Source organism: Acanthopagrus latus, chromosome 6, assembly GCF_904848185.1.
Source record: "Acanthopagrus latus isolate v.2019 chromosome 6, fAcaLat1.1, whole genome shotgun sequence".
In the NCBI taxonomy this organism is placed as follows: domain Eukaryota; kingdom Metazoa; phylum Chordata; class Actinopteri; order Spariformes; family Sparidae; genus Acanthopagrus; species Acanthopagrus latus.
The window spans coordinates 8,402,462-8,417,568 of NC_051044.1; the positions used below are offsets into that span (position 1 = coordinate 8,402,462).

Consider the following 15,107-nt stretch of genomic DNA (forward strand, 5'->3'; position numbering starts at 1 on the left):
TATCTGACCTGCATCTGACTTTGAAAGACATTAAACATTTAACACAATATATGTTTACATTGACAATAAAGACACATATGCTGATAGATTTAGACATATATTATGGCTCTGGTTCAAATCTTACAAAACCAGCAGAAATCATAATTCAGGCCATTTGATTATCCCCAAGAAAGTTTTATGTGAATTATCTATCTCCAGTTGTCTTGTGTTACCTCTCTGAGCATTTTTGTGGAGTCAGACATCTGTCCAAGTTTAGAAACACTGAAGAAGAGACGGGGTTAACGGTTACACCCACGCCTTAAACATGACTGACTAGCGCAGGGTGACACTTCTCATTTTCAAAGTGACATGCCTATTACAGTGCTAAAATAAAACAGGCCTAAGTTGCTACTAGGCAACTTAGGCCTGTTCTTTTTAATGACAGTACGAAATAATAATGGCTCATCAGTCTTAGCATGAGGATTAGCTTGTTTAGTTTGCTTTTCCTCTGCTGTGTCCAGAGCAGCACAGAGAAAATAGGAACATTTTTGCAAATTGCCCAATATTTGGAACAAGCTTTCAGCATAAAATTACAATCAATTATTTTTCCAAAAAATGTGTAATAAACATTTTTTTACACAAAAGCACAGAGCTAAAAAAAAAAAAAAAATCTGTATTTAATTGACACATACCTCTTGTTAAATGATTGGATGAAGATCAGCCAGCATGGTGTGCAATTAAGTTAATGGAGAGGCAGCTCAGCCCACCAGCACTTCACTTCACATGATGCTTTTGAAAAAGAGCAGCCAAAAGCACCCTGCTGCACAGCTAAAGCTGAAATTTCTGTTTTGAGGGAGGGATTAGGGTGGCTTCACTGCTGCATTTCCTCTTGTGCCCCCTTTTCAAGAACCTATAGCACTTTAGGGGCCAAAGTACATGACAGTAAACCTATCCCCAAGAGGCAGAGGGAAAAAGCAGTGGGTAAGGTTGCTCCGAGTGTCTCTGAAAGGCTTTATTGCCTCTCAAACTGCCAAGCCCACACACAAGAATCCGCTGGAACCTGGCTGGCAACACGCAGCAGAGAACAGCAGTTAACTTGACACAAATAGTAAGTACATTTAAATTAACTGCGCACATTCCTATTTCATAATACATGAATGGAATTTCAATCATCAATATCTTTAATTTTGTCAGCTAATCTTTGTAAATATGTTGTTTGAGCTAATCTGACACCACTTTGCATGTTACTCTTTATCAACTACTAAGTTGAAGTCAGAATTCTTAATAAATATCGACAGCAGTTTATACCATTTTAAGTAACTCACAAGTTTAATTAAGTTTAAGTTTAAATTAAGTTTTAAGTTCTGCGTTCGAAGAATGTTGTTTATGATACATGCTTTTAGACAAGCAGAACATTCTTAGCTGAACAAAAAATAATGTGAAACAGGAAAATGCTGAAGAAAGATTAATATTAAACTAATGATTAGCGAAAGAGAGTAGTGGTAAATACAAGAAGACACTTTACATACAAACACACACTAATATCACTCTAACTCTTTCCTCCTGCAAAGATTAACTATTGCAGTACATTGTCAAGCTTAAATATAATATTTCATTCAGTATTTTATCACAAAGAAATGACGAATAATAAAAGTATATGCTCTGCGGCTAAGTGCAGCTCTGAGATTTGGGTCATAGACCTGACAAGATATTCATAAATCAGTTCACTCCTCACACCCTTGGCACAGCTATTTTCTCTCTATGACAAATATAGCTTCACAGCAGCGCACCAAGCGTTGCAAAGCCGCTAAACATGCAGGTACTTCATCAACCAAGAGGATCTGGCATCATCCAGTTTGATTAATTGTATTTTAATGGTTTAAGCGGCTATCAAACTAATGACTGGCTAATACAAGAACAAAAATGCTTCTGTCACTAGACTTATGAGATCATAAAAGTTTGGAAAGATACTGAAGACAAAGTTCTTTATACAAGGTACAACTAGATATCTATCTTTATTGTATATTTACATTGCATACACTTATATCCCTAAATAAGTGATAGATATATACAGTATATGTTCATCATTCTAACTCAAATTGGAAAAGGCAATACTTTTAGCCTTTTTGAATTATTGCTGTATGATGTGATTTGAGATTCCATTTTTGTAATAATACTTATTCCAAAACCATTTTCCACATTTACTGAAATGTGCTTGTGAAAATGGTTGTCTGAAGCTTATCCTAGCACAATATTGACTTCTGAGTGTGAAACATGACTAATAACAAACTTTTGCAAAAATCAGTCATCAATTGATGCAATTAAGGTGCCTTTTCTATTTCACCTTTTATCTTTTCACCTAATTCTCCAGATAATTCAGGGCTATAAAGAAAGCAACCTGACCCTAAATACAAAGATGCTTCTGACTAATGTTACGTTTGCTCACGTCACTTCCTGAGTCATGATAGATAGTTTTATGAGGTATGTGACCTACTGCCTGCAAAATTAGTCCGGTCATCTGCAGGAATTTACAAAGGCAATTTTAAGAATGTACTGATCATAGAAATTCTTTCATTTATAGCACAGATAGAGTTACTAACGTTGGGGACAGTGGCACCGTTTATGATATTGATATTACTCATATTGTTTGACATTGACAAAATCAAATCAGTTTTATCTATATAGCCAAAAAACACATTCACATTGCCTCAGTAGGCTCGACAAACTGTACAGTGAACACATGCCATAAAATTATTTAACCCACGTTGAAGGAGGAATGAATTGTGTCCCATTATATCTTCAAGGATAGGCTTTACTTAACATTCATGAACATTCATGAACATTCAACTGCCCTAAGCTGCTTGTTAAAACAATGATAAGTGATACCCATTACAGATTCAGACCATCTGGAAGAGATTAACTGCATGTCAGACAGATGGGGATGGGTGCTAACAGTGGTCAAGCCATGCTAACAGCTCTAGACTGCACTGAAATTCTACAATATGTTACAGTAAGCGCTGACATGGGCAAAAATAACCATATTATACATTCCAAGAGACCATCAAAGTGACGACCAATTAAAATGGTATGTATGCGTTCCGAACAGTGTTGCCTTTTGAAGTGCATGATAACATTTTTTTCATTCACAGAGAAGCTGTTGTCTCGGTCAAGATGTTTAAAATACGTAAAGCTAAGGATGACGAGCCCACGGCTCCAGGGCAGGGTAAGTAAATAGATTATTTATCACCGCCAAACAATAAAATATGCATTTTAAACTAAATGCATTTTAGCCTACAGTAGCCTGAGAGGGTTTGTGAAGTATGACTGTATTAAACCACTCAAAGCTTCTTCACAAGTGTAAATAATTCAATTACTTATCTCATTTAATGACAGTGAAAATTAGAAAGAGGTCAAGGGTGCCCGGAGTTATGATTACCCAATATGTGGAAGAACTACCTGAAGGCATGACCACTCCAGACTTCACCCGGAAACCCATTGCTATAACTATTCAAGAAGGTAAAGTACCACCTCTGATCACACGCATAACCTAACTTCTGTTTTTAATTTTCAAAGATTAGTTAACAACATATTGTTGTTGCTGTAGGAAAACTGGCTGTCTTCAAAGCAGTCATTACAGGCAAACCAGCACCCACTGTGACCTGGATGAGAAATGATGGGGAAATTGATGAAGAAAGGTACAAAATCAGCTTTGAAGCCAGTTCTGGTGAATATCAACTACAGGTGAGATCACTGACCGTGTGGCATAAGAAATGCTCATCTGGATTAGTTCTAAACCAAAGGACAATAAAGCCATCTTACGCTATCCTGTTTTTTTTTCCATATACTGATTGATAGATTCCTAGTGTAACGGTGGATCAAGCTGACACATACAAGTGCTATGCCAGAAATGAATATGGAAAAGCCATTGTGACTGCTGCACTAAATGTTATTGAGGGTCAGTTACTTCTATTCCATTACAAATTATAGAGAAACTAAGACAAACTGCATCCACCTCACTACACTGTCTTTCTACCTCTTTAGTTGGCTTCAAAAAAAACAGAGCCTTGCAAGAATCGAGAACAGGTACACCTACATTTAATCTGTAATAATTCAAAGTCAGTCTCTCATTGGATGACATTTTTAACTATGCTGATGCTTTTGTTATAGCTATCCGAGAAACACCCGAGGACTTCAAAAAGGCCCTAAAACATAAGTAAGCAGTAAAAAAATAAAATTGAAATAAAAATGTTGCTTGCCCTGTGTGATTGTTACTTTAAAGTGCTACAAATGTTTGTTTTTCTGTATGCAGGGTTGACATGGAACAAAGGGAAGAGAAAAAACCTGAAATTGATGAGAAGTTTTGGGAACTGCTGTTGAGTGCGGACAAGAAAGACTACGAGTCCATCTGTGCCCAGTATGGTGTCACTGATTTTCGCGGGATGCTTAAGAAACTAAGTGAGAAGAAGATGGAAAGAGAGCAAGAGCAAGAAAGGGTATGTTTCAGCTTCATCTAAATGTCAATGTATAGCATGTACACAGTCTGATATGCTGAATTTTGTAATACAAGAAATGTAAACATTTTCACAGCATTAAACATTTTCTTTCCATTTCGAATCACTACAGGTTGTAGAAAGACTATGCAACCTAAAGCCAATTGAACTTAAAGATGACGGTCTTGCAGAGTTTGAACTTGAAATGTCACTGAAAGACCCTACCAGCAAAATCTTCATATACAAGGTGAGATGTTTCATTTTACATATGTACATTTTTCATGGAAAAATTAAATGAAAACAGACACACTTGCAGGCTCCTTACATATTTCTTAGACAATAATGACTGCTTATGTTGAAACAGGATGGAGTTATGATTCCTTTTGATGCTGACATGGAGGTGAAACATGGACTGAAGCAAGTGGGAAAGAAGTTTGTGTTTAGCATCAATGGTGTCGACCCCGAAGACGCGGGGCTGTACCAAGTAGAGGTTGATGGAGTTAAGATTTTCTCCACTGACTTCAAACGTAAGAGGATGCACCAAATTTATTATCTGTGCACTACTGTAACATGTGCACAGTGCCATTCAGTAATTATGCATTTCATCTAGTTCCCGAGGTGGAATTCTTGGTCAAGATTCAAGACGTGAAAGCGGAGGAAAGAGAGGACGCTGTGTTTGAGTGTCTCGTCTCACAACCCCTGAAAAAGATAACTTGGAAGGGAAAGAACATCCCATTAGAGCAAGGGGAGAAATTTGACATCCTTGTGTCAGAAGACATGCTGATTCACACACTGGTGGTAAAGGACTGCATGCCACTGGACAAGGGAATTTATGCAGCTGTGGCTGGAAACTCATCCTGCAATGCCTGGCTTATAGTGGAAGGTAGTGTTTACTAATTCTAAATTTTAAAAAAAATCCTGATTCTTTAATGCAAGTTTTCAATCACTGAAAATGTTGACACTGTCATGGTACTGTGTATTTCTTCATTAGCTGACACTGATCCAAACTCAAGGGGAAAGAAGAAAGCTCGCAAAACAACCAGAGCAGGTGGTGGTGGAGAGGAACTTTTGAGGATTGCCCAGGAGCAGCAGGCTATAGTACAGAAACAGAAAGAAGAGCTGATTGCAAAGGCAAAGGCAGAGGCAGAAGCTGCAGCTGCAGCAGCCGCCGCGGCAGCAGCAGAGGCTGAGGCTAAAGCACAAGCTGAAGCAGAAGCCAAAGCCAAAGCTCTTGCTGAAGCTAAAGCTAAAGCCAAAGCTAAAGCTAAAACGAAGGAAAAGGGAAAGGAAAAGGCAAAGACAAAGAGGACAAAGGTAAAGACAGAAGGTGCAGATGGAACCACTGTTGTGGAAGAGGGGGGTGATGCAGAAGAGGAAGAGGATGAAGAAGAAGAAGGAGAAGAAGGAGAAGGAGAGGAAGGAGAGGAGAAATCTGCATCATCAGAACCCAAGAAAAAGGCAGAAGCAAAGGAGGGAGAGGCTCCTGATGAGGATGCTGAAGAAGAGGAGCCGGTTGAAGGGAAAAAGAAGAGAGAGAGAAAAGGCCCACTTGTCCCTGATACAGTCGTTGGTAAGATGCATCAAAACACAAATTACATTAACTTACTGTAAAGTTTTTCATATATTCCTGTTCACAGTCAACAGCAAGGTTGTATTTCCCTCAGACCCAGGAGTATATTTCACCGGCGGACTGTCGGATGTGACCGCCATCATTGGTACTGATGCAGAACTGGTCTGCAAGCTGAGCAGTGAGGAATGTGACGGAGTCTGGTACAAAGATGGGCAAGAGGTGAGGAACACAGGAGTTGATAAAGTAACAGTGTAAGGTGTTAAAGTGTGTTAACGTGTGTGTGTGTGTTTGTGTGTGTGTGTGTGTGTGCATTTCAGATAACAGCTACAGATCATATCTGCATTGTTAAGGAAAAGATTTATCGCAAGCTAATTATCAAAAACTGCACAGAGGATGATTCTGGAAAGTACCGATGTGAGGCGGACGGCCGCAAAACAGAAGCTGAGCTCAAAGTTGAAGGTATCGTACTCAGTCAATTAGAGATAATCCAATTTAAGTCAACCAAAGGGCAGCTGCGGTTAAAAAAATATAGTAAAACAGTATTTGTCTTAGCTGAGTGATAAAAGTTTGAAAATAGTTGTGTTTGTTGTTCTAGATCCTCCAAGACTTAATTCAGATGACCTCACGGAGTTCATGAAGCCAGTTGTAATCAAATCTGGGAAAGATGCAGCATTCAAGATGACCTTTGTTGGGCGTGAACCCATGAAGATACAGTGGTACCATGAAGGGGAGGAGCTGCTGGAGGACACCGGTATCAAGATTGAGAAGTCCGAGTCACACACCCGCCTGCTGCTGACCAAGTGCAAACGCAAAACCTCAGGAGAAATCAAGATCAAGATAAAAAATGAATGTGGAACAACTGAAGCCATCACGCAGCTTGTTGTATTAGGTTTGTACGCTGCATTTTAAGACCTGTATGTTCTTCAGTGGTAAGAGTCACATACATGCAAGACATGTTTATGAGTGGGGTTGCTCTCTTTATTCTCTTGTCTTGCTACAGATAAACCAACACCACCTCTCAACCCTGTGGATATTATTGAGAGCAATTCAACTTGCATTGAGTTCAAATGGAGGCCTCCAAAAGACGATGGCGGCTCCCCGATCACAGACTACATCCTGGAGCGCCAGCAAATTGGCAGAAACAGCTGGAAGAAACTGGGCAAGATGGGTCCAGAGCCTAAATACAGGGATGTTGATGTGGATCATGGCAGGAAGTACTGCTACCACATCATGGCTGAAACTGATCAAGGTGTCAGTGAGATGATGGAGACTGATGACATTCAGGCAGGGACAAAGGGTAAGCCTTCTTACAAGCACACCAGATGTATTTGTGACAGTGTCAAAGTGACATTTTCTAAATTTGAATCATTTTTTCAGCATACCCTGGAGCTCCCTCTCAACCAAAAGTTGTTAGTGCGTTCAAAGACTGCATCAATCTGGCTTGGTCTGCACCCAGTAATACTGGAGGCACCGACCTTTTGGGATACAATGTGGAGAAACGCAAGAATGGCAGTAATCTGTGGGGCATGGTCAACCCAGCCAACGAGCCCATCAGAGGTGAAAAACTTTTGATGTTCAATATCTAATGTATTTGTTTACTTAAAATACAGATGTAGAATATATATATATATATATATATATATATATATATATATATATATATATATATATATATATATATATATATATATATATATAGATATAGATATACTGTATATATAGATATAGATATATATAGATATATAGATAGATAGATAGATAGATAGATAGATAGATAGAGAGAGAGAGAAAGAGAGAGAGAGAGAGAGAGAGAGAGAGAGAGAGAGATTTTATGGTCTTCACTATACTGTTGCCAACAGAGAAAAACTACGGAGTGAAGGATGTTGTTGAGGGATTCGAGTACGAGTTCCGTGTATCAGCTATCAACATTTCTGGAGCTGGAGAGCCAAGTACACCATCTGAATTTGTGTTTGCAAGAGATCCAAAGAGTGAGTGACAATCCGAAACAGCTTTTTATCTCAATGCTTAATTCGTCATGTCTCAGTTCTTGGATGCTAATTGTTTACCCTCTTAGAGCCCCCTGGTAAAGTTATTGACCTGAAGGTGACAGACTCCACATATAGCACCTTATCGCTGGGCTGGACCAAACCCATAGAGGAGGAGGGGGTTCAAGATGAGTCCAAAGGATACTTTGTGGAGGTCAGACCAGCTGAAGACCCAGAATGGAGTCGCTGCAACTCCACTGCTATCATTATAAACTCCTATACTATTATGGGTCTGAAGTCAATGGCCATGTACTGGGTAAGAGTTTTAGCCACCAACGAGGGTGGAGACGGTGAGCCACAAGAGCTGGACAATTATATCATCGCAATGCCTCCCCCAGGTAAGTCAGTGGAAATCGTGACCTGTTTTCAGTCAGAATTTGATTCATTTTACTTTCATTTTGTCATTTTCTTTCATTAATTTTGTCTGCAACTCTCTCTCCACATTGTGACAGTGAAACCTCACTTCACTGACAGGAAAATTAAGACCTTCATGGTAATGAAAGCTGGCAACGCTGCTCGCATCAACTTCAACTTCCAGGTTCAGTATAACATTTAGACAGAAAAGTCCTTTCATGTCCTATTTGAGTTGAGCTTAATATTGTCTTTTTTTTTTTTTTTAATGTTCTCTTGTTTTAATTTTTTTGCTTTTGTATCTGTTGTGTTGTTTATTTTGTTTTCTTGGTTTTTATCTGTCATGTTGATTTATCTGTTGTGTTTTTGTTTTTATTTCACGTTTTTCTGTTTTATTTTCAAACCTGGTAATTTTAGCGGCTCAACTATTTTATCATGCCTTTGTGAAGCTCTTTGTTTACAAGGATTCTGAAGTGCTCTATAAATAATAATTACTATTAGTATTGTTGACAGGCCTCTCCGATACCGTCTATCAAATGGCTGAAGGACGGTCATCCCGTTGGCAAGCATGTGAAAGTGAGCAACTCAGACACATCATCGCAGCTGATGATCTCGTCATCAGAGCGTCATGACACTGGGATCTACACTATAATTGTCAAGAACCTCGTTGGTCAGGAGACCTCTAGTGTTGAGATAAGAATCACAGGTGAAGAAAACTTAGCTAAATGAGTAACTAAGCTTTATGGACTTTCAACGTTATTTAAAAGATGCCCTCAAAGTGAGGAAGAAGAAGCAAAAATTGTTTTGATATGGCCAGAATTAAGATTTTAAGCTCTTCAGGAGTGCTAAATGAATAATATATACAAAAACTTTACAAGTGTACATTTTAGACTTGCAAGATTGTTCGGGAAAATGCAAAGATCTTGAGACCGAGTGTATCACTGTAATCAACACAAGCATTAAGATATTTACTTTAGATCTCTCTCTACCTGTTTGCAGATGACCCCAAGCCTCCAGGCCCTGTGGAGTTGGATGAGAATGTGTCAGGAACCGTGACGGTCTCCTGGGATCCCTCTCCAGATGAGAAGAAAGACGACAGGCTTCACTACATAATCACCAAGCGTGATTCTGTCAAGCGTACTTGGCAAACTGTGGCAGACCATCTCTTCAACAACAAGTTCACCGCCATCAACGTCATGCCCGGCAGACAGTACAAGTTCCGAGTCTATGCCAAGAATGACATGGGGCTTTCCAAACCCTCTGATTCAGCAATCTGGGAAGTGAAGAGAGTAAAAGGCAGGTTTAATGGAAACTGTGAAGCATAGAGCTGAATTGATTAGTCATGATTAATTCAACAGCTGAAAATCGAATTGAAATTGAAACTTTATACAAGATTTTATTAAGATTTCTCAATATACATTTGCACATCAACAAAACAAAGACCCAGAATCTTAAGAACAATGTGAAACAAGACAGGAAGACAAAACATAAATACATACATACACACACACATACATACATACATACATACATAAAATGACAACACATTTAAACCACATTCAAAAAAAGGCTCAGTTGGTCAGTATGTCATATCTGGTCAACATAAATTATACCCTATATGTTAAAACCAAATAATTCAAATTAAATATAACAATCAAGGACCCCTGTTGTTTTCTTTTTCGTTTTTAACACATCACTTGGTGCTCTAAGAAGCAGTGATGGATGTTTCTTGTTACTTTATGATATTTCATAAACTAGATAATTATTCAAGAAATCAATTGGCAGATTAAAGCAATAAGTACAATAATAACTAGCTGCAGCCCCATTTGTGTGCATAGCTATTAGAAATAAAATGTGAATAGATGTGTGAGTGTAATAGGAAAGACAATTTCATGAAACATCTGCAAACAAGTGCAAATGGGCATACTGCAAGGTCAGATATTATTGCTAAAGAATGTTTTGTTTGCTCTGTGTAAAGGAAATGCAACATGAAAAGAAGAGCATTTTATGTTTCTGAGTATTCTGCTATTCTGACAGCAAAGCAAGATAAATGAATCAATTGCCAGATGACTAAAGGGTGGAGAAATTAAAAAGATATTTATCATTATGTAACGCACCCTTGTGACTTTTCTTTCCTTTTCACTTACTTCCTTTCAGAGTCATTTTCTTTGAACCTTCCTGCCTCCAAGGACTGCAGCTTCGAGGAGCCTCCGTCATTCTCTGTGCCACTGAAGACGCACAACAGTCCAGAGAGCTATGAGTGCTACATGAGCTGCGCGGTGACAGGAAACCCCAAACCCCATGTTACCTGGTACAGAAACAATATCAGCCTCAACACCAACACTAACTACTACATCACCAACACATGTGGGGTCTGCTCCATGGTGATACTCAAAGTCGGGCCCAAGGACAGCGGGAATTACACCGTCATCGCAGAGAACAATCTGGGCAGAGTGGAGTGTTCAACTAAACTTGTCGTCAAAGGTAAAAGAAAACACACACATCAAAATATTTCTTTACATCTTAAATCCACTCTTCTGGCTGCATGTCTTTACTGTTCCCTTCTCTCCCTCCTCTTGCAGATTAGGATGATTCAGTTGGCCCGAACTCCTGAAGATGAATGAAACATTGTGGAGGACGTGCCGATCTAAAGCCTGCATTCATCTGTGCTTTTTTTTTTGGTGAATCACTGCAGTGATGTGAAGAGCAAAAATAAAGGATGAAAGGAACATGTTTTAAAGTGCCAATAAGAAACCTTGCAGATTCAAACTATGAGATCCACCATTAATTATATACTAATCTTAACAGCCTGACACATTTATTTATTGGCCTATATTTCCCTGAGCTGTGATTATACTTAGTTTGTTCTGGTTTTTTTTGGTATAGGACAGGAAAGCTGTTTGGTTTGCCTAAGTTACTCCCACATGGAAAGTTTATGATATGTCTGACTGATTATTAGTGTTTGAATCATCGATAATTATGCCAAAATGTAAATAAATCCTACCCGTTCAATGACAAAGTATCTTATTATTTGCCTCTCTTTAACCTAAATGTAATCATGAGCTTCTGTGTTGCTGTTTTGTCTACAGGCTCTCCAGTGGCTCTGTAAGGCTTTACATGCAATGCTGTGCTTTGAGTTCAATGTTAATGCTGGCATGCCGAAAAGTGTCCACTGTCATGCAAGTGAAAATAACTGCTAGATATGTCCTCTTATCCACACATAAAGTTAATGGGGTCTATTCTGGCCCGAAACCTATCCTCCATCCAAGTTTCACAGAAATCTGTTCAGTAGCTTTCTGCAGACAATACCAGCCAACCAACCAACCAACCCACAAAGATACACGGGGGAAAATATAACCTTCTTAGTGGAGGTATTACGGTCTTTATAAATAGATCCTTATTAACAATTTTATGACTGTAAGTGTTTATAATAGCATAATAAACAAGTCATTGTTAGAATATGCGACATTCTTAAGCGCCTACAAAGAACAATTTATATACACTTGAGAATGTATTTAAAAACTTTCGTTATAATTTTACAGTGTTTACAATAGCATTACAAACTTTGATTAGGTATGACTAACTTGCCCATTATGTCGCTGTTAAACCTTTACTAGGTTTCTGTTGCTTTGTAAAACAAAGACACACTTCAAAATGCATTCATTAGCAGTTCACTATGGGCTTATCAATTGTTAACTCTACCACATTACCAAGAACCAAGCTTTGTTAAGGGTAATAAATCTTCAACCAAAGCGGTGGAGAACTGTCATGACCATCCTTGAGTGGCAAAAGACCAAACAAACAGACACAGTAACAAGGCCTGTTAACAATTTCTATGCTCCCAGATGTCAATATCTAGATTCAACAATGGCCTTGCTTCTGCCAAGGTTTATTGCTGCATTCAGGTGCAATCCAACTATTCATCGTTCTGTAACAACAACCATAAACCCATGCTCGCCTGAAGAAATATAATGATTATCTTCTGAAATGTCTTACAGTATGTCTAAGATGTTTGTTTTGGTAGAAATAATTGTTTTCTTAACTACACTTTGTAGTAGATTGTGTGATCACATCCAGTTTACCTTTAGCCCTGTGAGGAATTTATCGTGTCTTTTTTCATTTTGTAACTTTGCGTGCGGGTCAGTGCTTCCGCTTAGCCAACTGTCACATGGCTTCAAATATCTCTTTTACTGCCAACATGTGTTTGCACACTTTCACATGATATTGAGCGTCTATTATGGAAAGTCATAAATAATCCAATATCATGTGCAACCTTGCCAACAACTGGACATCTTCCTGTGTAAAGTCACAGGACACACTAATATTATCAGTAGCTGCATGGCATCCTGTTACTATTGACACACCTCTTTACTTGGAATTTATAGTAGTAGGCTTTGACATTTAAAAGCCACTTCGCACATGCCAATAGTACCTATGGATGCTAAGAATATAATATTACAAGTACTGTTGCTGTTTAATATACAGTACAAAAGATTTAAAATGACACAACTTCCTTTAAAAAAAAATGCATTTATGCTTTAGGGGCTTTTTTTTTCCACTAGACCTTTAACTATTTATACTCTTGATAAGGTTGATTCAGAGTATATTCCTGTGTTGGTTGCCAACACACAGATGGGGTTGCCTTTGTCCATGGTGCATTGGGTTGTGTAATGTCATTGTTTTTGGCAGTGAGGAATTCAAAGCACCTGACTCCAATGACCTCTTGCAATAAATGCCTTCAAGAACATCAAGCCTCTCATATCAGCTTCCCATGCCTGAGAACAGTCACACAGTCACAGTGCCTGAGCCACGCATCCACTTTTATTACACGGCTTGAAATATCCACACACATACACAATCGTGCTCAAAGTGAACATAGTTCTGTTATTACTAACGCCACAATAACTGGGTTGTGGTTTAAAGTTGCAGCAACCCAGACTCCATGAGGAATCTAAATGACTGTTCACATGTAAGTCAATATCCTCAAGGTGGTCCGTATGTATGACAGATATTTCTAATTTTAAAAATTACTAGCAAAAACATCCAACCTGATCTAAAGGGTTATTTTCTTTTTCATATAAGGCTGATGCGTCTCTCAGAGCTGCCTTTCAGCCAGACGTGCTTATATTTTCCCCAACCACTAATCGAAGAAATACATTCAGTGATTCGATTCATCATCATACACCATTTAATTTCAGCCATCTATTCAAACAACTCACTGTATGTTTTGCTCACATATGGTTTTAAGTGGCAGGTTAATTAAATGTAGACCACATAGCCATGCGGTTAATAAAACCCCAATTAAATACTCAAGGACCTGCAATGTATCACCCATAGAGCATGTGGTGTGACGTGTTTTTTTCAGTTTGTCTCCATACATTATCATGTTAAGAGTGAGCCTGGTTCTTTACAGAATACCTTGAGTCATAAGATAGATGAAAAAGCCCTCTGCTGAACCAAATTTCCATTTAAATTAGTTTCAGACGAAACCCTCTTCTTTGTGCCTAATGACACTTACAGGACACCATCAAACACATCTGGTACTTAGCATTGAATGGGTTATAGCCGCTTTACAAAAGTATGGCCTTTATTACTCGACGGCTTGTTTTTGGCGATCACCTGAATGAGAACGAATTTTCCTTTGCTTTGTTATGTAGTGGTTCTAGAAAAAAAATGCTCAGATACGAGATGAGCCGTGCATCAAACTGATTAAACAAACATGTCTGTGAAAAGAAAGCCATTGTTTCAGTGTATTTTTAATTAGTTATTGTTTGTTTGTGGATTTAAAGAGAGACTTTGCATACTGCCGTAAAAAGGCCTCAATGATTTGATCTGTATTTCTATGTAAAACCTGTAAAAACACAAGTTGAGGCTGGAAAAATGCAACTGGTATCTCATTAAACATACAATTTCTAATGAAAGACTTATAGCGATATCATTTCCAAGATGTAACATTATCTCATCTCAAAAGACAAGTCTGTGGCGATTTATAAGATAAGGCTTCTTCCAAGGATCCTGGGCACACACTTTTACCACTGTATAATGTTTAAAGAAGCTATTCAAGACTGCTCAGACATCCTATAAACACTCAGTATATTTAGTTGGTGTCAATAGGAGTCATTAGTGCATCTAAATATTAATATAAGGTTTTGTTGTTCTCATAATTTCATAAGAGTGTCAACGCGAGCATACTCGGCTGTCAACACTTCTGCTCCGAGCACAATCTAACTTTCACCTCCTCAATCCCAGTGTCACCATACACACTGACATAACTGTCAAATCTGGCAGCCGTAAGAAAAATAAATGATAACATGACAGAATCGTGTAATCACGATGTGGAGAAAAGTCTACTCAAAAGGAAAAACTGACACAGACATTTAAGCGGACAACAGAGAATCAACACATTACGAGAACTGAGGGAATATACATATCGCTAAGCCGACCCCTGCAAAAGCTCCACAGTCCCAGTCATGGTCATCCCATCCTGAAGCATGTAGCCAACCTTGGCTCTCCCTCCTCCCCCTTGCTAGAGGTTGTGATTTATGCCAAAAACAAAAAAGCAATCCCCTTTCTTGGCATGGCACCTCGTCCAACAACGTGGGTGCTTGTCGCGGAGTCATTCGGCATTCCTCTAAGGATTTAATAGCTTGAGGACCAGGGAGGCAACACTCA

The 15,107-nt window shown here is 38.6% G+C and overlaps 1 protein-coding gene across 1 annotated transcript; it reads left to right on the top strand.

The window, feature by feature from the left end:
• The first annotated feature begins 3,045 nt into the window (after window positions 1-3,045).
• Window positions 3,046-12,773, top strand: LOC119021426 (immunoglobulin-like and fibronectin type III domain-containing protein 1). The gene is made up of 21 exons (XM_037101714.1): window positions 3,046-3,202; window positions 3,373-3,495; window positions 3,584-3,720; window positions 3,835-3,934; window positions 4,021-4,062; window positions 4,147-4,192; window positions 4,289-4,472; window positions 4,603-4,716; window positions 4,834-4,996; window positions 5,080-5,352; window positions 6,134-6,258; window positions 6,357-6,498; window positions 6,635-6,928; window positions 7,417-7,596; window positions 7,899-8,027; window positions 8,114-8,422; window positions 8,537-8,622; window positions 8,949-9,141; window positions 9,435-9,731; window positions 10,593-10,919; window positions 11,018-12,773. The coding sequence occupies exons 1-21, from the start codon at window positions 3,067-3,069 to the stop codon at window positions 11,020-11,022; spliced, it is 3,405 nt and encodes a 1,134-aa protein (XP_036957609.1). The 5' UTR covers window positions 3,046-3,066; the 3' UTR covers window positions 11,023-12,773.
• Window positions 12,774-15,107: the final 2,334 nt, after the last annotated feature.

Bases quoted from the DNA above. Each gene is read 5' to 3' on its own strand.
- LOC119021426 (XM_037101714.1), top strand. From the start codon at position 3,067: ATGTATGCGTTCCGAACAGTGTTGCCTTTTGAAGTGCATGATAACATT. The intron at 3,496-3,583 runs GTAAAGTACCAC...TTGTTGCTGTAG, and splicing joins TGCTATAACTATTCAAGAAG to GAAAACTGGCTGTCTTCAAA. The intron at 4,193-4,288 runs GTAAGCAGTAAA...TTCTGTATGCAG, and splicing joins AAAAAGGCCCTAAAACATAA to GGTTGACATGGAACAAAGGG.